This window comes from Colossoma macropomum, unplaced genomic scaffold (genome assembly GCF_904425465.1).
Source record: "Colossoma macropomum unplaced genomic scaffold, Colossoma_macropomum, whole genome shotgun sequence".
Lineage (NCBI taxonomy): Eukaryota > Metazoa > Chordata > Actinopteri > Characiformes > Serrasalmidae > Colossoma > Colossoma macropomum.
In genome coordinates this window covers 35,958-59,457 of record NW_023495335.1, presented here as the reverse complement: position 1 = coordinate 59,457, position 23,500 = coordinate 35,958, and the positions used below count along the sequence as shown (strand labels likewise).

The window sequence follows — 23,500 nt, the reverse complement described above, 5'->3', positions numbered from 1 at the left end:
AGCAGATAAGGAGAGGCACTGTTCCCCCTTTTACATTTGAATTTTGATATCTTACTTACTTGTTTGTCTCGTCGATAATGCAATTTCAAATGTATTATTAAAGAGTGTGTAACGCAACACAACTGCACAGATGCCCACGGATGTGGTTAAATTAAAAGGTTTTACTGTTTGAAATGTGATCCAAGCTTGTAGTCAAAAAACATGCACAGGTCAGATCTAAAACAATCCAAAAAGACACAAGGAAAAACATGACAGGGTCAGGCAACCAAGATCAAAAGGTCAAAAATCAGAGTCGAAAGTTCAAAAAACACAGTCCAGATACAAATGTAGAACACTTGGTAGCTCAAGGAAATTAAGCAATACCTCACAATTTGCTAAGATAAAAGTCCAGGCTTATATACTAATTGACTAGGCTCATATGAAAAGCAAAACAGGTGTAACAGATTAGTATTCAGGTGAGGGAGAGTGTTGATTGGTTGTTGTTATTAGCTGATCTGCGGCCACGTGATCTCCAAGAGAGTTCTGGGAAGTGTAGTTCTCAGATTTGGAGGAATGCATGAATAAGTGCTAGTGTATAGTGTGCTAGTGTGTATTTTGAAACATTACTGCAAACAGTTCTGGAAAGGCATTTTAATTTAAATGAAGCTAGTTACAAAGTGTCTAAATTTCTGTTTAAATGAAATTTCAATACTACTATGCCAAATAAAAAAAAACGGTAAAACTGCATTTTCATTTTGAGCCAAAAATTGCACAGACGAGAAATTCAAACATAGCATCAATTAATTAATTTTCATTACTAGGTTAAAGTGTAACCTATTTACCTTACTTAACATACCAGCTGACCCATTTGTTAATCATCAAGGCTTTGATGATTAGGCAGCTCAAATCCAATTTTGGGTATGTTCATATATATATATTTTCCCAATAATGTATTGACCCAGAGACATGTTAGCATGACATGCTGTTCTGATTTTTATGAAATATTTACCTGTTTTCTTAGCGTGTACTGTTTAAAAGGAGAGTATCCTTTGACCGGGACCAACTTGGTTGTAAATGAGCAGCAAAATTCAGTTTTGTAGAACTGCAACATGACTGCGATGTTATCTCCATGGCCTAGCTGTGTAAGAGTGGTTAGGTAGCATGGTCTCTTTCACATGCTTTCATATTCGGGAATCCCAACATGAATGTAGCAAGGTAAACTAGAGCAGGTATTTTGTATTTCTCTCAGAAACATAATTTGGATTTCTCTTAGTATTATCGGGTGCCTTATTACACAATGTTTATGTTGACTGACTATTTTGTTTAAAATGGAGGAGCAGCTGGGTTTTGCCTTGTAGTTTTCAGCTGATACAGATTTGTAAGGGTTTTAAAGAGTAACGCAGATGAGATTATTACAGTGTGTATGTAAGTAGGTAATTAGTAATTTATAACAAACTGCCTTTTTTGAGTAATTACACCAACACTGAACTCCTTATTGAATTGAGTTTAGTACTTGTACTTTCATATTCAACAGTGTTTTCTATACAAAATTGAACAAGCATCTTTCTTTTGGTCATCAAAGCATTGCAAAGTTACAAATAAAATAGTTACCCAGATGGTTGACTAGTTGATGCTTGTTGTGCCCTTGGGCCAAAGCACTTAACCTCTGCTGATGACAGTATACTGCTCGTAGACTGGGCTGGGTAGCAAAATGACCAATTTCCCTTATAAGTGGATCAATAAAAGTTCCAATTAAATGTTCCAGACTTTGTCCCTTTCAACTGAAATTCAAATTTAAATTGTACTGAAGTTAGCTTTGACAATCTCTTCATTTTAAAGCTTATAAAGAGCACAGATAGTACTGTGTGAGTTGTGAAATATGGAGTTGAGCACATAATAGCTCAACAAATAGTTCATTCAGCTCTTCAGATTTTAATGACTAAACTTTTAAGGCGGTAAAAATCAGGTGCAACATGTTTGTTTTTTACGATGTCTGTTTTCTAAGGATAATGAATTCTTTAAGATAAGGTAAAAGTATATGTTTTGATGCTTTATAACGTTCTCAAATTTAGACACAGAAGACATGGCAAAGAATAGCTTGTAATGCATTACATTGTTATAAATAGTAGTTTTCAACTCCAGTCCTGAGCATCGCATCCTACCCAGAGAGCTTGATAATTAGCTGATGAGGTGGAGCTGGTATGTAGGGACAGCTTAAACTGTGCAAGATATTGGGTTCCCAAAACTGGAAGTGAGAACTGGAAGTGTGTGTGTGTTAAATGTTAATACTCTTCCACAGGCAATGCACCTTTTACTGGAGAAACTTCAACCCAGCAACGACTTGCTGAAGAGCTACGCTAGTTGCCAGGATTGGCTTAACAAAGTGAAGTCAGTGTCTACGTCAGTAGAGCTGATTGTGTCAGAGGATTCTCTGGTCCGACAGCATGGCACAAGAGGAGAGGAACTGATCCAAAACATCAGGTAAAAACTGTTTATTTGTTTATGTCCAATGATACAACCTACAGAGGATGGAATTGGCTATAATGGGAGAAAATTGGAAGGAAAAAAAAGAAAAGAAAAAAGAAGAAAAGCATTTCAGGATTGATGAGAATGATCAAATCACTACACATAGGAGATTACTATGCATAAAAAATAGGTATTATATTTAGCTATTTTTGTAAATAAAAATGAAAATTCAAAATTAAGCATTCACACAGGAAAACATGCTAGACAGAAACATTTAATTAAAAAAAAGGTTTTGTGCCATCAAATCCTATTTTCACTTTAAAAAGTGGCTGTCATGATTTACTAAATAGGCACAGCGGTCTTTTAGTGCTCATAATACCGTCAAAGTGGTGGCCATTGCTCTTTTGCACTTTTGCCTCATTACCTATGCATTTATAGTTTCCGCTCAAAATGCAAAACACTGAAAGGAAATTGTTATAATAAAGCACTTCTTCTGATTTACTGAGGCTGATAGAAAATACTGCTGTAAGTTCTTTATCAACTATGAAAAGTTTGTCTTATTTTGTTAATTTGGCTGCCATTGTTTGTGCTTACAGAAAAGGGAGAGTTTTTTATTTATTTGCAGGGAAAAAATGTGTAAACACCTGACATGTTACATTATTTTTAAATTTATAAAGAAAATAAAAACCTTAACCAGTTAGTTTTTACAAATGGTGTTTCAAACTATTATTTCTTAATACTTTGGAAGTATTTTACAACGCTGTCAAAGAGAGGGTTTTGCCTAAAAAGTGATCTGATCGTTCTTTTTTAATCAGTTGTTAGAAGAACAGACTGAAACTGTGCAAACCCAAAATTACTAAAGCTCCGTACTTTGCTACTTTGTGTGCACTGAGGCTTCTGTACACTGTGATAGAAATGTCACAGATTTTGATGTATTGCATGGAACTAAGAGATTACTCTCACCACAAGTTTAAAATTATACACTTCCAAACAGCCATGATGCACGCAGTGACATTAAACAGGGATTGCATAATATTGCACAGTTTCCAAAAGTATTATGCACTGAATTCAGCTGAAAACATCAGTACCCTCCAGCCCTGTGTTTGGAAACTACATTTCTCTAGATGTTGATAAGTGACTTATTGTACTGAAATAATCATGTACACTCTTGAAAAATGTTAGGGTTCTTCCTAAATTATTTAGAGGTTCTTTGAACTGTAAAAAGGTTCTTCAACTCTCTTAAGAGAATCTGTTTTGTAAGTGAGATGCATGAGTGTGAAGTGTGAAGGCTGAGAAGCCAAACATAGTTCTACTATGGCATCTCACAAAGAACCAATTCTGGCACTTCATTATTATTATAAGTGTACATTCCTGACAAGTAACAACTACTATTTTTGACTTAATCTCAAGAAAACAAGTCACAATTTGAACCAGAAACAGAGAAGGGTAAAAACTGTCTTCCTCCTTCTTGATGGAAACAGGCTTTCATACATGTTGATTTTCATGTAAATTCTTAGTAGATAACTTGCTAAATTGGCCACCCCATCAGCACAAAGTTTCTGTAGACTGTTAGCAATAAATACCTCATTTAGTAAATCTGTCCCTAAGACTCTTTTTTTGTTTCCCAATAGGCGTCTGTGGCATAGTACACAAGTGGTCTATCTGCTAATGGATAACTTATTACAAGATGAAACCCAAATGGAGGAGAAACTTCTAGGTATTATTACGAAGAACTTCATCCACTTCTCAAAGGTAAACAGTATGGAAAGCCAGGAGCAACACACAAGCCACCCAGTACATTTTTGGAAAGGGCTCGAAAAGGTACATAGGGACACGCTACAAAGCATGTCACAGCGAAAGAATATTTCAAAGAAGCTTCAATCTAAGAAATTTAAGAATTATTTTAATTTAAGAATTATTAGAGGTGGGTTCAAAAAAGGGATGGTCATGTAAAATCTGTTCTGACTTCTTCAAGTAATAAATTTGTTGTGATGGTTAAGGGAAATAAGTTCTCAACATATTCAAATTTTGGAAAAAAGTATGTGTCCAGTGAGATTATAAAATGTTTGCATGGTATATATATATATATATATATATATATATATATATATATATATATATATATATAAAGCATTTTGTAGTACATTTTACCTAACCTGAACTTTTTAAATTCATCTTAAATGAAAGGGTGTCAATTGACGATTTGCAAAATTCTGAGAAAGTCATGCCTCCCTTAGTTATTGTTGCTATGTTCATATGTTCATCAAACTTTCAGTTCAGACTACCTTTTAACATGTGTAAAACCTGTGCTAACAGACTAAGACATTCTGTAGTACAAAGTCAAATTTAGAAGCACAACCTGATGGGACACTGGGCAAAAAGTAAATAAAAACAGAATGCAATAATGTGCACATCTTTTAAACCATATATTTAATTGAAATAGTACAGAAGCAACATATCAAATGTTAAAATTTAGTAATTTAATTTTTTTTAATATGCCCATTTTAAATTTGATGCCAGCATTTTTTATTCACAAAAGCTGGGACTGTGTTGCATCACCTCTTCTTTTAACAACACTCTGTAATCATTTGGGTACTGAGGAGACAAATTGCTGTAGTTTAATGATTTGCACATCATTGCATTCCCTTTTTATTTACATTTTGCACAGCATCCCAGCTTTTTCAGAAACAGTGTTGTGCATCTGAAACATTTTTCATTCAAAAGTGAACTGGCCTTACCTTATGTTCTGTGCAGACATACATGTTTGAGAACTGATGAAATATGAAAGTGGGGCAATTTAAAGTGAACAAGAAAGGATTCAGGAAACCAAGTTTACATTAATCAAATAAGGGAAATTGTTTAATTACTCAGTGTTGAAGTGCCACATCTCATGTCTAATAAGGAGGAGGTTTTAGTGACGGAAGCTACCCCTTCAATTTCCCTAATGCCAAAGCTAACACTAGAGCTTTTCAGAGCAATGTTAGATGCTGGGAAGGAACAAGCTTTAATGAAACAATAAAAAGATAGTGACACAGTTATTATGGCATTAAAGCCCCAGGGAACCTAAATCTATCCAATCCATGGTTCTTTCTAAGTAGACTAATCTTGCTTGTTCTTGCAGGAACATAATATACCTGTTCAGAGTATTTCTTGTGAATAACTTTCCAATTCCCAATAAATGGCCAGTTTATTTTGTTTGTGGTTATTTTAATTCTGAAGGTTTATTTTGAGGAATTTTGTTGATGTTTTTCTTTCATTTGATGGAGGAAGGAATGTTTTTATATAATTATGATTGTTTTACGGAGGACACTTTGAGAGGGAGTGTGACATAAAACTATGATTTCCCCTTTATTGCATCCCAGCGGATTCTAAAGAAAGACATGGACATGGCACAAACCTTCACGGAAGTCACACGTGTTCTGAAGCAATGCAACACCAATGCTTGCAAAACTTATCTGTAAGTTTGTATTTCTGATAATCCAGTGAAACAATTGTTTTTGAACATAAACCTGTTAAATTATTAACAGATTTTGTGGCAGTGTCCCATGGTTAATTAGTAAAAAGTAGCAGACAGTATCTTGCTGTTTTAATTTGTTCTCTAAAGCCACTACACAAGTGTAACCCACATATCTCAAATTCTAAAGAAGAGCACCCAGTGGGAGCACCACATTATAGAATACATTAATGTCTAGTGTTATATCCTAATAAGTGGCCAGTGTATTTTGTTTGCAGTTATTTTAATTCTCCTCTTTCAGTGTAAACTTGGAAAAATGTGATGTTTCTGAACAAGTCCGGTACATTTGGCCATGTACATGTTAGTAGTATGTTTCTTGCACTGAATCCCAAAGTGAAGAAATGAGAAAGCAGCTTTTTAAAAATGTTTATTTATTTATTTTGTATTTTTTCATTGTGTGGTTTCATTTACAGCAATTTATTTTTTTGCAGTTTTAGTGGAACACAGCATTTAAAATAACACAAATTCATTATTAATCTCACTTCTACATCGTAACTCACTTCAGACTACATAGTAAACAAAGCAAAAATTAGTAATGGGAGAAATAAATCCTACTGAAGCTTTGAGGTAATCTCCCCAATTGCTTCAGAAAATGATTCACTGCTTTGGAATACTCAAAACTTTGAATGCGAGCACCATCTCTTCCATACAAACGCACTGTGAAAACCCCAAATCATTAACAACTCTGTTACAGTCATATGTAAATTTGAATACCTCCAATCAAAGTTCAAGTTTTGTTGATTTTAACAAAAATTAACACATTCTCTACAGAGAAAAAGCTTAAATATAGCATTTCTGTGCTAATTTTAGTGCACAATTTCAATTTATTCAGAAGTTGAGCACACTGTGAAAAAATAAAACGAAATCTAAAATGTGCCGTAACCAATGGACCCTTTTCACATGTTGAGGGTTTCACTATCTTTGGTTTCTATTAGCAAGTTGTTTCCAGTCAAGCCAAAACAAATGGTGCTGTCCAGTTTTCAATGTTTTTCATTTCTCAGTGCCTCCAAACAAAAATAGCCATACCTGTAATTTCCTAAATTTCCGACCAAGTACACATTAAGATCAAAATGGATCCAGTCAATCCAAAGGATAGAGGGTCCTAATATAGAGTAAATGACAGTGTTCATGTCTGCAGCCATCACTTTGCCGAGAGTGATGTTTATAAGACTCCTTCAGGTCGATTCATGCTCAGAGGGGGTCCTGTACTCTGCTTTTTCCTTTGGAATAACTTTCAAAAGCCCAAGATTCAAGAATCTGTTCATTCAAGAGCATCCACACGACTTGGAACAGATGTTTACAGCCAGGATAACAATGCAGCAGTCACCTAAAATAGCGTGCAGGTGCCAAAATGTAACTGCAGCACCGTTTAAGATGGAACCGAACACTTGAATAAGACTTCAGAAGTTCAAAGTCTAGCAGTTTACTAATATTGCAAAAGCAGCTTTACCTAACAAAGCATTGCACCTGAAGATTTAAACTCATTTGTTGGATAGTGCTAGTAATTGATGTCTTTGATTAGCCAACTCAGTACAATAACACTGCAGCTGCAGCTCTCTCTTCAAACCTGTACTTTATGAGGTTTGTCATTCTTCCGCAGTGCTCTATATGATCTGGCCCTCATTATGACCTCTACAGTGGCTGAGAAGACACAACAAACTGCAAATAAAAAACGAGCTTTCATCAAAATGACAAGAGGGGAGCTGTATTTTACAAATGCGCTGCAAATTTGTACACACTGCAACTGTGTGTTTCTGGAGGACACTCAGACAGGAGCCATTCACACTTTTAAATTCTTGGTTTTAAATTCACCGGTCAGAGTAAGTTAACTTTTATTTGAGCAGATTAAGACTATCACTGTAGCGTAATGGGAATCAGCTTTAGACTGTAACTGTACAAGTTTTACTAAAACTAGTAATACCAGAGAACTCCTACAGTACAGCTACAAGTCAGACGGCAAACTATCCAGTCAGGTTAACCATGAACTTTGTGAGTATCTGTGGTCTTCTCCACTTCTGTCAGTGATTTTCCATCATAGATAGTCCATCCCGTTTGAGTCTTCCAGAAACATTTCCGTTGTGTTGTGGCTCACTTCCGTTGTGTTGTGACTGACTGAAGTTGTTTGTGTTTTCTTTATTTGCAGTGTGTTTGTAAAATGTAGCTCAGTGTAGCCATTTTTATAAAAGTGTTTTCTGAATTTGCAGCGCATTTAGGAGTTTGCCGCGTGTTTTAATTGTACTGTAAATAGGCCACTGTATATTCTTGTATAAATTGGTGTACATCACTCACTGTGAGGAAGGTCCTCAAGACATCTTGGGAAGTGCCTTATTTCCATGTTTTGAAACAACTGGCACAGCATCAGAGTGTGAAAAGGGCCTATTTAGAAATGCAACAGCAAATTTCAGAAACACAACAGAAAGTTAAAAAACACAACAACCAATTTAGAAACACAACAGCAAAATTAGACACAAAACACAAAATTCTAAAACAAGAAAGTAAATTCAGAAATACAGCAGTAAATTCAGAAACACAACAGCAGATTTAGAAACACAACTGAGAATTCTAAAACACGAGAGCAAATTCAGAAATACAGCAGGAAATTTAGGAGCACAGCAGCAAGTTGAAGGACACAACAGCTAATTTAGGTACACAGCAGCAAATTCAAAAAACAAAAAAGCAAATTCAAAAACACTACAGAATATTGAGAAACATGACAGAAAATTCATGAACGGAATAGCAAATTTAAAAAAACTATAAATTCACTTAAGTATAAGTTCAGAAACAGAACAACATTAACTCAAAATGCTGAATGTCATGCTTGTTGCTGATTGGTTACCACATGTCTGAGTGAGTGTGGAATGTAAATGAAGAACATCTGAAGGAGATCCAAATGAATACAGGATGTGCAGGGCAGCCATTCTCTGCACAGATAGACACATAGTTGAAATCATAAAATCATAATCTACACATCTAAAAGAGAGCTGTCTCTTGGTTTGGATAAGCCTGACTTAAACCCAAAGTTGGTAACCTGTAATCTTGCTTTACGGAATACATCTCTTTTAGTGTATGATCCCCCCTCCCAAAACATCAATGCAAAAATCAGCCAGAAAGAGATAACCCAGGGGTTATTTCACTACAATTTGCCAAAAGAAAGTCCACTAGGAGAAGAGCTAAGGAACATTCCTGTTGTACAGCCGTTAACTTTTGCCTCATGTTATCCAGCTTACTGAGAAATCCAGCACTGTGTAGGATACCCAAGGCTTTAGGCTTAAACCAAACAAACAAAAAAAGCAGTCATTTTCTTGTTTCTTCCATTTCTGAATCAGTGCAGTGTACTCAGCCCCAGTGTCAGTGGCTATTCAAAATACATAAAATGTAACCACATTGAATTTAGTGCTGGACTAATGGGCACTGTCAATGTCAATGCTGATTTTTCAACTGCTAGTGAAAGAAGCACTAAGCTTTTTTTATGTCTTAAAGGACAATTGATTGTGCATCCTGTGGAAATGAATTCAGCGATCCTGTTGAATTACCATGTGGGCATATTTTTTGCAAGTCCTGCATTGATGTGATTAAGGACAAGAATTGTTTTACATGTAGTCAGCACTTCGGCAGCTCATACAAACAGTGTGCGCCTCGCAAACGGTATGTAAACAAAAGATAATATTTGAGATTTGAATATTTGAATATTTATAAATTTTAGTTGTGGTAGTACTGTAAATAAATATTAAAACGATGCAAGTCAACTAACAAAGGTGGTGATTAAAGGTTACAAAAAAGTGTCAAGAACCCTTTGAAATCATTGTTAATAAAATTCTGTGTATTACATTGCTTGCAAGGCAAAGGTAAACTTTTGAATATTGGAGATAATATTAATCTGCACATTATTTATATTTCCTCTCCAGAATTTGATCATCCCTTAAGCTTTTAATTGCTCCATCTTTGTATTTAAAACAGTGGATTTTATTTTATTTTTATTTCAACTCAACAGAAGCTTTAAATCTAATGCTGTCATTATTTTTATCCAGAATTATTTCCTTCTTTCCTATTTCATTGCATTTGAATTCTATGACTTCTTTTATTTAGGGAGGCGATGCTTCAAATGAACAAGTTCCGAAGTCACTGTAATTCATTTTTTGTGGAGTTCATACTGAAGTGTTGTATTAAAGAAAACACTGAAATACCTGAGGGAGTGGTGAATCAGCTTCTGGATTTTGTCAGAGGAAACCCAAAAGGAAAAGGTATTGCTTGTTAATAGAATTATTCATTCATTAATTACAATCATGCATATGACTTATAACAAACACAGTAACACATAATTGTTTAAGTTCAAATTTTGAAAATATGTGCAATTTTAAATAGCGCTTCACAAAGCAATGCACAACAGTGTTGTTATCCAATGGTATATACTTCTTGTTCTTCTTATTTTTCTGCCAGATTTTTGTCCGCTAGCTTGTCTTGCAGTGTTTGAGATATCACAGTTCTGGAATGTTCAGTCTGATCACTAGTAGTGTGCTTGTATATGTTTTTTTTATTGAACGTACAGTTTCCATACAGTTATCATTAATCAATTATTTTTTCGATAAGAAGGAATGGGGGCAAAAGACAAGGTGTAGCAACCACCTGAGATACCTTAGCAACCAGCTAGCAACAGCTTGGCAGTCACTTGGGATACCATAGCTACTGTCTAGCAACACCCTAGCAGCCACCTGGGATACCATAGCAGCTGCCAAGCAACACCCTAGCAGCCACATGGGACACCATAACAACCACCTAGCTACACTATAGCACCCACCTGAGATACATGACCACCATCTAGCAACACCATAGCAACCACTTGGGATACCATAGCAACCACCAGGGCAACACCTTTGCAACCTCTTAGGATATCATGGCAACCTCCTAGCAACCACCTAGCAACACCCTAGCAACCATCTGGGATTCCATAGCAACCACCTAGCAACAATCTGGGATGCAAAAACAACCACCTAGCAACACCATAGGAACAACTTAGCCACACCCTAGCAACCATCTGGAAATTGTTTAAGCTGCGCAACCGCTCTGCATTTTCTTCAGGAAATGCACTTTTCTTTTACTTTTTTATTCTAGTTATTATTTTAATGATAGTTAACTATAGACGCTATAATGTTGTTTAAGATTATTATGTTGTAATTCTTTAGGATTTAAATAAACATCAGTACCACAAATCATTGGATGGGTTAGTTATACTTTGCTTAGGCTTTAGTAATTATCTTGTTTTTACTTTAATAATTACTTTCTTAATTTTATTCAAGATGCGCCCACCAGAAAGATGACAGAGTTGTCACTATTTCATGAATTCATGGATCCAAGTCCTGCTGTGCAGTCTCTAGTGCTCCGAATACTTCTCACTAGCAGGTACTCATCTGTTTCTTTCTCTTTCTGTTTTAGATCTGTTACATACACCTACATTATTGTCAAAGACCTATGTTTACTTTTTCACAGTCCCTTAAGTTGGATGACTTAACTAGGTGAGTGGTACAATCTCCAAAGAGATATGTAACTACTAGGGTAAATAGGGATAAGTACCAAAACAGTCTTTCAAAATAACATTGAAATGTTGAAATAAGTACATTAATAATTAGAACCTGTTTTGCATGTCAGTGTTGTTTTGGCAGGCCATTTCACAAAAAAAGCATTACCACTCTTCCTAAAGAGAGTCTTTCCACAGAAAACAGTGATAGGCTTTTCATAGGAAAAAAATATTCATCTGGATAGTACATTGTTAAAAAAATCACTTACTGTCTGCTAGTTGCATTACTTTTACGCTAATTTACTGTACCGTATTAACAGTAAATAACAGTAAAATAGCAACTGTATACTGTGACTTCACAGTCACTTGGACCATAACATTACTGTGATGCAGCTGCATTCTGCCGTACACTTACAGTAATAAGGTTCAATTACTTTTACATAACAGCTGTAAAAGTAAATTGAAAATTTACAATTATACTAGAGATATACAGACGTATGTTTTTATTTCAAAAAGCCAAAAGAACTGAAACAATAACAATATATTTATTTACCATATTTTGCACTTCCTATGCACAGAATTTCTCAAGGTAGCATTTCAAAATGCATCTTACATACAACGTAATTTTGCTTATAGTTTGCACAAATAAGACCAAAACCTCACCAAAACCCATTACCTCAATATCTCAGTGTCCCAGCATAAAAAACTCAAGTGCAAAACTTTAAAATACCAAAACCTGAATTGTCGGGAAAAAAACTTAACTGAAAAAAACTTAACTAAAAAAAAAATGTAGACTGTTTTTATAAAAATGTTTACATGGTTTTAAACCTCAGTTGCTTTCAGAACCCATGACACTGTGAAATATATATAAATATTAATGTTGTTTACCTAACTTTCATTGTGTTATTAAAAGCATGTATTGCTTGTTATCTTGTTAATTTTTTTTATAACCCCATTGCTGAGATGCTGTGTAAGATGTAAATAACAACAGAATGCAACAATGTTCAAATCATTTGAACTGTATATCTCATTGAAAATACTTTTAAAAATGGGTGCCCATTTTAAATGTAAAGCCAGAAACATGTTTCAAAACAGTGGGAACAGGTTTGTGTGGGCATGTTTACCACTGTGTTGCATCTCATCTCTTCTTTTAACAACACTTTGCAAAGATTTGGAAAGTGAGGAGACCAACTGCTGTGGTTTTGAAAGTGAAAGATTTTCTCATTCTTGCTTGATATTGGATTTCAGCTGCTCAACATTTCAGGGTCTCCTTTGTAGTGTTTTTGTTTCATAATGCACCAAATGTTTTAAATCGGTGACAGGTCTGGACTACAGAAAGGCCAACGTAGCACCCGGACTCTTTTACTACGGAGCCATGCTGTTGGAATATGTTTTGAATGTGGTTTGGCATTGTCTTGCTGAAATAAACAAAGCCTTTCCTGAAAAAGATGTTGTCTGGATGGCAGGATGTGTTGCTGCAAAACTTATTTATGTTGTTCAGCATTAATGGTGCCTTCACAGATGTGCTCAGCCTCTCTGAGATGCCTTTATTACCCATTCATGTTACTGACATGTTGCCAATTACTCTAATTGTGAGATGTTCCATCAGGTCCTTTTTAACATAAAACAACTTCACCTTTTGTTTTGTCTTTTATTGCCCTGTCCCAACTTTTTAGCAAGTGTTGCTGGCATCAAATTCAAAATAAGCAGATATTTTACCAAAAAAAAAATTCTTAGTTTCAAAATTTGATATGTTGTCTTTGTACTATTTATTTAAATATGGGGTTAAATTGATTTGCACATCATTAGATTCTGTTTTTATTTACATTTTGCACTGCATCTCAACTTTTTCAGAAAAGCTTTAGGTTAGACTCACAAACCTTTTTTATAATGAATGAAAAAAGCTCATTTCTTCAGAAAAATATTACATAACAATATTTTATCTTCATTGTTTAGGAACAAGTAAAGAACAGAAGCAAATAAATTCAGTACTTTACATGATTTTAGCAAAGAAAAAAATCAAAGTCACAGATACTGTTAATGCTTAATCTGCCTGCTCTGTATCATTTAGCCACATGTTCTCATTCACATCACACCCAAAATGGGTTCTTATGGCCCATCATGGACTTCACTTGAAAAACTGCTCATAAAAGGTTAAGGTTAAGGTTTATGTTAATGTTCATTTCATTTTCACCTTTTCCACCAGGATGGATCAGATGGCACCACACCTGCAAAAGTACATTGAAGCAGCAGTAAAATCTAACCAAAAAAACACTGATGAGTTCTACTTCATGGTGGTTCGCTGCACAGAGGTAATTTAATTGTAAACTATTTTCATGGGTGCACAAAGACTGTTGTTACATCTTATGGCTACATCTTGTTTTTTTATATTAATTCCTTTTGTTAATTTCATGCCTTGCACCATGTAAATACCACAAGGGTGGGAAGGTGTACCAGGTTCACATTCACTGAGCATGCACAGTAGACCTGCTCTTAATAAAAACATTAACTGACACTCTAAAGCACTCATCTCTTCAGTCGGTCACTAAAAGTATATTCACTAAATTCTTATGAGCTACACTGGATTATTTTTGGTTAGCCCTTTAAACATGGTTTAATTTCTTATTCCTTCCAAAAGACACTGTAAAATTAGAACTAAACAGTTAAGGTAAGTAAAGTGATACCAACTGCTGCCACTTTGAGTCGGCAGATTTCTTCATCAATCACAGCAAGGCTTCAGTGCCTACAACTGTGCTAAAGTTGCCATAGCCTGTGGTCATCTTTACAGCAGAAAGGACCACTACAACACCGTGTTTAGCATGATAACCGCCTTGTTGGCACATCACTGCCACAATGTTATTTCTGGAAAAAAGACATGTGAACACTGCACATCACTAAAATCCAGCATGTTTAGTTTTGAAAAGCAAAAGCACATGCAGAGTTAAAGGTTAGTCTTAGTCCCAGTGAATCACAGGTGACATCAAGCCATGGTAACACTGAGTGGTCCTTGGTAGATGATTAATAAACTCTCAACAGATTATCAGTAACACATAAACAACATCAGTGAAGTAGCAGTAGTGAAACATCTGAATACACTGAAGTAAATATCTTGTAGACGTACAGCTGATATGTTACTTACATTAAGTAGATAAACTGTTGATATGTTACATGAAGTAGACTTGTGTGTTACTTCCATTACTCAAAACCTACCCAACTTAACCCAATCCCAACCCTAATCATGGGCCCAATCCTAAACCTAACCTTAACCTCAACCCAAAACCTAATCCTAACACTGACCTTAATCCTAACCTCTACAGAATGGTGTCAGCAGTGTGTCTATAACAGCGTATTGAGGATGTTGAGATGGTCTGTATTAAACCTGTTACATGTTCAGTGACCTCTTAAGTTAAATATCTACAGATATGAATATGGACTCTCCAAATACAATGAAAAACAGCTGAATTCAGCAGATTATAAACATATTTTATTGACACAGTTAATAAAAGCCTCGTAATAATCTACTGAATGTATTCACTGCTGCTACATCATTGATATGTTGTTGCTATGTTACTGCTGAGTGTTTATTTAATCTAAAAAAGAACATTTAAAAAAGTGTCACCCAAGCCTTAGATGTGCACTCAAATATTAAATCTTCATATCAAATCTTCTCTTCTTCTTGGCACAGCTGCTTGGTTATAGTCAAGACCGCCTTTGTTGAGTCCAAACCATGACTAGTCAAAACTGAGTCAAGACCAAGTCTGAAAGGGTCCAAGTTCAAAAAAAGTGAGATCATGTCAAGACCACAACCCAGAAATCAAGCCCTCTTCAAGACCAGACCTTAGTTAGTCTTTATGTTCTTGTAGTAATTTTACTGGAAAAATGTAAAAGAATTTTCAAAACCAGTATGCCCATATCATGAAATATGAAAAAAGTGTGATTAAAAATAACAGCTTATCGTTTTTTCTTGACTAATTCTATTAATTTACTTGGCTATTTCAAATAATCCTTGTTTGTCATCAAAATCATTTGAAGATGTTTTCTGATTCTTTTCAGACAGAAATGAATGTCAAACTAAAGCCTTTAAATTAGAAAATCAATCAATAATGCTTCACACATGACACCAATAACCTTTCTTGTCCTTTTAAATGCTTAGATCATCTCCCTCTTGTACAATACATTACAGTACAGTAGGGTTTAAACTAGTGAAATTGTATCTCTGTGCAACGCTTTACTGCCATGTTCAGTACCACGCAATAATATTTTTAAACATGCTTTTCAAACTACTAGTAAAGTCCAGTCTTCCTACCTACCATAACTAACCGACTTAACACTGATTAACAAAGTATAATAGACTACAGATACTGTTAGCTAGCTAGGTGCAAAAATGTGTCTTTAAACAAATAAACATTTACCAACAGCCAGTAAGTAAAAAAGTGTTTTTTTCCTCCCAACAGCTGTTTCCAGCTACACAAACCCGGCTAGTTACATCTGCAACAGAATGATTTAAATCACTTCAGCACATGGATTTACCGAGTTAAAACATTAAGAAATAGCAGGAATGACCAATTCTTACATGCTTGTGAAAAAATGAATTTTTTAATAGTAGCTGAATTTGGTTGAGATCAGAAAAAAAATTGGCGAGACCAAGTCCAAGTACAAATGCTACTGAGTCTGAGACAAATCAGAAACAAGAAATGTTCAGACCCAAGTCCAAAACAGAACCCAAGTACTACAGCTGTACTAATGACCAACTAAAATTATTAAATAAAAAACAAAATCAAATAAAACAAACAACTAAAAGAGGTGTAAACAAAAATGAACTAAGAACCAACTAATATCAAATAAACAGTTCTGGGCTGAGTGGAGGTATATCATTCATAGAGTATGCAATGATGAGCACTGTAAAGGTTACCAATGCTAACGCATCTAAAGAGCAGTGCATCCAAGATTTCAGAATATTAGCAGACATAATGTCAATATATCACATTTCTAATAAATAACAGATAATAATGTTTCCTCAACAATCCTTTTCCTGTTGTGCATCAGGAAAGAGATTTTTATTTCAAAAGGTGTCAAAGGTGTCAAAAGTATCAAAGACACAAAAAGTGTCAAAGACCTCCAGTTGCTCTGATGTCTGGCTAATTTGAGTCAAGCTTTTGCTTCCCTCTGCTTGAAATTTATGGACAATTCAAGTGAATGTACACAGTGTGAACTTAAACATGGATAAACCATGAAATAAAACAACTATGTAAATTAATTACACTGCATTGTGTAGTTGTGAAATGTATCCATCATGTCTTAACATTTTTCTTCAAGGATCAAATACAAGCATCTGCCCATAAGGCCTTGACAGCAAAAGCCATCGAATGTCTGAACATGGACTTCTCATCATTTGAGACATCAGACAGTGAAGTAACATTTGATCTCTTGCACAACATTGCCAAAATAAGATTTGCTGTTTCAGTTGCAGCAGATGTTATTGGAGTTTTGGTCCAAACGCAAGGTGAGTGTTACTGTTTTTTTTTTTATTTCTATTTCTTTCTTTCTTTCTTTCTTTCTTTCTTTTTTTTTGGGGTCCTCACCCTTTCATTATTTTATCAAGATTATTCTGCTCCACAGTAAAAACAAATGCCTAATCTTTGTTGTATTTATTATTTAGATAAAGTTGAAGATGAAACAGATCTTCTTTTCTGGAAACTACAAGAAGTTGTAACAAAAAATCCATGGGCTCGGATATTCTTGCTTCGGAATCTGTGCAATAAGTTTGACTTGAAAATCATTGAAAATGTTCAGTGTAATGAGAAACTGAGCTGGGTTGTGCCTGAGGGACTTCGAGCCACAATGGTATAGTTCATTTAATATAATGGGAGCTATTAAATATGTATTGTTCGACACTGCCACATTTTTTTAATTAAACAACTGCTTAATTACATGAAATGACAAATAATAAGACTCCCCTGTGGATTGAACTTTTGGTGAGCTGCTTGAGAATGAAAATAATTTCCAGACAATTTCATTTTCATTTAAGATTTTAGACAAAGCATCAGACACTGAAGTTCTTTCACTATGGTTTATGTTACAGTAGAAAGTAAAAAAAAGTAAAAAAAAATCTTAACCTTTGAAAGAGATGTGTGTTAAATAATGCTCTGATGTCACTATTTATTTGGATGCAATATGTTGTACCTTTTTTACAGGATGAAACTGACTGTACTGACAAATTCCTTGCATATGGAGCAAAGTACACTGATGTTGTGAACACATACAATTTGAAAGAGGTGAGCTTTTTTAAATATTCATAATGTGTAAAGTAGGATTTCAGATACTCCAATAGTTTTCTAAACTATCAAACAACAGTATGTCCCATTCTAGACAAGTCAAGAAATTTTTGATTTCAGACTGTCATACATCATGTATTATTATGTCATACATAATAATACAACACAGCATTTATCAGTCAGATCAGAGTACATTCCAAATTGCATAAGCACTTCACATATTTACGCTTAATATTAACATGCCCATTTCTGCCTCTTTACATCTTCATGGAGAATTATGGAAAATGCTTGGTCACTTCCATGTTAGTTTGTCAACTATTCTATCAGAAGTGTTGCCAGATAAATAAATGATTTAATTAAGTAATTCATTTTTTAACATTCCTGGATCGGGGCCTTGTCGAGGCGGAAGGGCTTGTGTGGTCTAGGGATCTTCAGAGCTAAGTCGTCGGGAGCAACATGCTCCTGGTAGGGTCTCCCAGGGCGAACAGGTCTGGAGTGAAGACCCAGACTAACTCGATCCAAAAATCCTCTATGAAAAATGGACACATACAATCGTGTACCCTGCCCAGGAGAGGGTCACCGGGACCTACCCCTGGAGCCAGGCCTGGGGGTAGCGTCCTCCGGCGAGCGCCTGGTGGCCGGGCAGCCCACATAAACCAGCCGGGCTCAGCCCGAAGAGGCAACGTGGGGGGACCATGTGGGCCCACCACCCGCAAGGTCCAGCATGGGGGAGCGGTGCAGTGCCATATAGGCAGTGGGAGATTGCGGGGGGGCCCTGCGGCAGAAACTGGCTCTTGGTACGTGGAATGTAACCTCACTGGGGGGAAGGAGCCGGAGCTTGTGTGGGAGGTTGAGAGGTACCAACTAGATGTAGTTGGGCTCACCTCCACCCACAGTGTCAGCTCTGGAACCAAACTCCTTGATCAGGGTTGGTCCCTCTCCTACTCCGGGGTTGCACAGGGTGATAGGCGCCGGGCGGGTGTGGGGATACTCACGACGAGAGGGTCGCCTCAATGCGAATTAAAATGGCAGAGAGGAAAACTCTGACTGTTGTGTGTGCTTATGCACCAAACAGCAGGTCGGAGTATTCGGCCTTCTCGGAGCAAGTGGGTGGGGTTCTGGAAAGGGTCCCACCTACAGACTACATAGTCTTACTGGGAGACTTCAATGCTCATGTTGGCAATGACTGGGAGACTGGAGAGGCGTGATTGGGAAGAACGGCCTGCCTGATCTAAACCCGAATGGTGAATTGTTATTGGACTTTTGTGCCAGGCATGGATTGTCCAAAACGAACACCAAGTTCGAACACAAGGATGTTCATAAGTGTACATGGTACCAGAGCTCCTTGGGTCATAGGTCAATGATCGACTTTGTTGTCGTTTCATCTGACTTGGGACCATATGTTCTGGACACTTGGGTGAAGAGAGGTGCTGAGCTGTCAACCGATCACCATCTGGTGGTGAGTTGGATCAGTTGGCAGGGAAGACTGATGGTCAGACCTGGTAGGCCCAAGCGAATAGTGAGGGTGTGCTGGGAACAACTGTCGGAGGCTCCTGTTCAGAAAGATTTTAGCTCCCACCTCCGGGAGAGCTTTTCTCATGTCCCGGAGGAGGTAGGGGACATGGAGTCTGAATGGACCCTGTTCAAAACCTCCATTGTGGAAGCTGCCAGGCGTAGCTGTGGCCAAAAGCTTGTTGGTGCCTGTCAGGGCGGTAACCCAAGAACCCCCTGGTGGACACCGGGGTGAGGGAGGCCGTCAAGCTGAAGAAAGAGGCCTTTAGGGACTGGATGGCCTGAAGGACTCCCGACTCAGCGGATAGGTACCGACAGGCGAAAAAGGTGGCAGCCGCAACGGTGGCAGAAGCAAAATCCAGGGCGTGGGAGGAGTTTGGAGAAGCCATGGAAAAAGACTTTCGGTCGGCCTCAAGGAGGTTCTGGACGACTGTCTGGCAACTTAGGAGCGGTCGGGGTGGCTGCGCCCAAGCTGTGTTCGGCAGGGGTGGGGAAGCTCTGACTTCAAATGAGGATATTGTCGGTCTGTGGAAGGAGCACTTTGAGGAACTCCTTAATCCAGGAGATATGCCTCCCTCACGGGAGTCAGGGCCAGAGGCTTCTGGCGTGTCAAGCTCCATTTCCCTGGTGGAGGTCACTGAGGTAGTTGGCAAGCTCTTCAGCGGCAAGGCACCTGGGGTGGATGAGATTCGCCCGGAGATGCTTAAGGCTCTGGATATTGTGGGGCTGTTGTGGCTGGCACGCCTCTGCAATATTGCATGGACCTCGGGAACGGTACCCTTGGACTGGCAGACCGGGGTGGTGGTCCCTATTTTTAAGAAAGGGGACCGGAGGGTGTGTGACAAACTATCGGGGTATCACACTGCTCAGCCTCCCTGGGAAAGTCTATGCCAAGGTGCTAGAAAGGAGACTTCGACCGATAGTTGAACCTCGGCTTGAGGAGGAACAATGCGGATTCCGTCCCGGCCGTGGAACAATGGACCAGCTTTTCACCCTCTCACGGATTGTTGAGGGGGCATGGGAATTTGCCAACCCAGTCTACATGTGTTTTGTGGATTTGGAGAAGGCTTACGACTGTGTTCCCCGAGATATCTTGTGGGAGGTCCTCTGGGAGTATGGGGTGCCAGGGCTGCTACTCTGGGCCATTCAATCTCTGTACTCCCGGAGTGAGAGCTGTGTTCGTATACTCAGCATTAAGTCGGACTCTTTCAGTGTTAGCGTTGGACTCCGCCAGGGTTGTGCCCTGTCTCCACTCCTGTTCGTGATATTCATGTACAGGGTGTCAAGGCGTAGCCGTGGTCAGGAGGGCATTATGTGTGGAGGCCGAAGATTGGCGTCTCTGCTATTTGCAGATGATGTTGTTCTTTTGGCTGGATCACATGGATGCCTCCAGCGTGCACTGGAGCAGTTTGCAGCTGAGTGTGAAGCGGTTGGTATGCGGATCAGCACCTCCAAGTCCGAGTCCATGGTCTTAGCCCAGAAAAGGATGGCATGCCCACTCCAGGTAGGGGGGAAGGACTTGCCCCAGGTGGAGGAGTTTAAGTATCTTGGGGTCTTATTCACGAGTGATGGGAAGAGGGATCATGAGATCGTCCGCAGGCTGGGACAGGCGGCAGCAGTAATGCCGTCGCTGTACCGGACTGTAGTGGTGAAGAGGGAGCTGAGCCGTAAGGCGAAGCTCTCTGTTTACCGGTCTGTCTACATCCCGACCCTCAACTATGGTCATGAGCTATGGGTAATGACCGAAAGAATGAGATTGCGAATACAAGCGGCGGAAATTAGCTTTCTTCGCAGGGTGGCGGGCTACACTCTATTTGACAGGGTGAGGAGCTCGGCCATCCGGGAGGAGCTTGGAGTAGAGCCGCTACTCCTCCGCATTGAGAGGAGCCAGCTGAGGTGGTTCGGGCATCTGATCCGGATGCCCCCTGGACGCCTCCTGGTGGGGGTGTACCAGGCACGGCCTACCGGGACAAGACCCCGGGGTCGTCCTAGGACGCGCTGGAGGGATTATATCTCCAGGTTGGCCTGGGAGCGGCTTGGGGTCCCCGGGAATGAGCTGGAGGAAGTTGCGGGGGACAGGGTCGTCTGGGATTCTCTGCTCTCCCAACTGCTACCGCGACCCTAGCTGGACTAAGCGGTTAACGACGATGATGATGATGATTTTTTTAACACGTCTTTGTATGGTAATCTGATTATGTTGATGAGGCTTAAATGACATTTCTGGTGATCCAGAATCCATTACATGTTTGGTTACAAACCTGTTAATCCTTTGTTTTTTTCTTCTACACACAGAAGGCAACAGAAGACAGTAGCCTAGTGTTCTCGGTTTGTGCAGCTCTGGCAGCAGTGAGGCAGATTTTGCATGATAAAGAAAGAACCTCACTGGTATGGTGCACAAGTACATGTTTGAACACTTATATCAGAGCGTAATGTGTGCTTCACTTTGATCAGTATGTGCTCTACACTACATTACAGATAAAGCAAGTGGAGATGGTGTCGAAACAGAACAAAAAATGGCAGAATCTGTCTGCAGTCTGTAAGAGCGTGATGCAGGGTGGACTCTCCAAAGTCTCAAAGGAGCTTTGCCTCTCACACAACTCCAGCCTGACACCAGTCATTCTCCATACTGTTATTGTGGTAAAGCAGTCCACAGCTCCAGAGATGAACTTCCTGAACACTCTTTGTTCCCAGCCAAGAAAACTTAAGGTATTTTTATTGCATTCAAACTAGTACCTTTAGAAGTGATAAAAAACCCATAGATAATCATCATGTTTTGTGATTTTCTTCATTGTAATTTTCACATATTTTGATTATGGAGTTTGAAAATGGCCAGTTAGAATACCTGATTTTGGTAAGGACTCACCTGAGCTATTTTTCTAGGCTGGTATTATAGAACATCTAGTATAATCTTCTTATGAGATCAGGCTCTGTCTCATTTTCTTAAGGTTATGCATAGATTGACCGTGACAATATGTGCCGCCATTCAGAGACCTCCAGCACTGCTCTGTTTCTTTAGGAGTCACAGCACCAGTATTTTGCTGCTACTGCATTAAATTAAACCCAGAAAGAAAGCATAAAAATGCAGCAAAAATATGGTGAAATTTGCAACATACATTTGTGATAATCGATATAAATTGATCCTTACCATCTTTACTTCAGTGCTCAGTGAACAGAGCAACTGCATGCACAAAGCATGAGTTTATGTTCCAAGTTTATTTTAGAAGCATGAACAAAATACACTCAAGTGGACTGTTTCACATCTTACTTAACCTACCGATTTCCCATAGTGTTCTGGCGATATGGAGCCGATGCTGCATAATAGTCACATTCTAGTACTGAAGCTACGTGCGTGCTGACAGAACTCACTCTAGGCAGGCCGCTGGAAGTAGTCAAAACTTACCTTTGAAATGGTTCATTTTAACTTGTGTGACAAAAAGATAATGGTGTTAACTAGAAAGGTGATTGTGCAGCTAAGCAATTCCTTGATATTGCCAGAGTGATGCTAGATGGTTACTATGGTGTTTCAGGTGTTTACCATGGGATTGCTTCTTGTTTGCTATGGTATCCAAGTGGTTGAAGAGTGTTGCTAGTTAATTGCTATAGTATTCTGGGTGGTTTCTAGGCCGTTGCTAAGGAGTTGCTATGGTGGTTACTAGGCTATTGGTAGGTGGTTTGTATGGTATTTCAACTGGTTTCCAGGTGGTTAATATAGTGTTCCAGAGCGTAATGTGTGCTCCAGATGGTTGCTAGGATATTGCTAAGCAATTGATAAGGTATCCGAGGTTACTAAAATGTTACTAGGTGGCTGCTGCAGTGGTTGCTATAGTGTTGCTATTTGGTTGCTATGATATTTTAACTGTAATTGTGACTCTCTCTCAGGTTGCTGTCTAACAGCTAAGTGATCTGTGTTATAGTGATCAGAGATCTGTGTGTGCAAACAGAAATGAAGAAAAGTTTTGAGGAAGTTTGATATTACAAAATGTTACATGCAGCAAAATAAACAGCCTTTGTGCACAAATATGCACAACAAAACATTTAATTTGACCAGGGGAGCCCAAATAAAAAATATATTTAGAGTGACTAAGTTTAGAACTAGGCCAAAGTGGTGCCTCACATCTAAAGTTTGGAGGAAATAAGATTAGTCCCTGTGTTATATCAAATTATATTTGTGTTATATCAGTAATAAAAATAAACCAAAAACCTCCATAAAGCTATTTGTTGGATGGATTTGATGAGGATAAG

At 38.1% G+C, this 23,500-nt stretch overlaps 1 protein-coding gene across 1 annotated transcript in view; it reads left to right on the top strand.

The window, feature by feature from the left end:
- LOC118801815 (E3 ubiquitin-protein ligase rnf213-alpha-like) overlaps window positions 1-23,500 on the top strand; it is a 56,179-nt gene that overhangs the window by 14,919 nt on the left and 17,760 nt on the right. Inside the window, exons 11-22 of the mRNA XM_036562188.1 lie at window positions 2,279-2,460; window positions 4,077-4,197; window positions 5,808-5,902; window positions 9,440-9,604; window positions 10,046-10,200; window positions 11,254-11,356; window positions 13,678-13,783; window positions 16,788-16,974; window positions 17,131-17,315; window positions 17,666-17,746; window positions 21,551-21,643; window positions 21,734-21,964. Coding sequence (XP_036418081.1) covers window positions 2,279-2,460; window positions 4,077-4,197; window positions 5,808-5,902; window positions 9,440-9,604; window positions 10,046-10,200; window positions 11,254-11,356; window positions 13,678-13,783; window positions 16,788-16,974; window positions 17,131-17,315; window positions 17,666-17,746; window positions 21,551-21,643; window positions 21,734-21,964 — 1,704 coding nt within the window. The remainder of the gene's footprint in view (window positions 1-2,278; window positions 2,461-4,076; window positions 4,198-5,807; window positions 5,903-9,439; window positions 9,605-10,045; window positions 10,201-11,253; window positions 11,357-13,677; window positions 13,784-16,787; window positions 16,975-17,130; window positions 17,316-17,665; window positions 17,747-21,550; window positions 21,644-21,733; window positions 21,965-23,500) is intronic.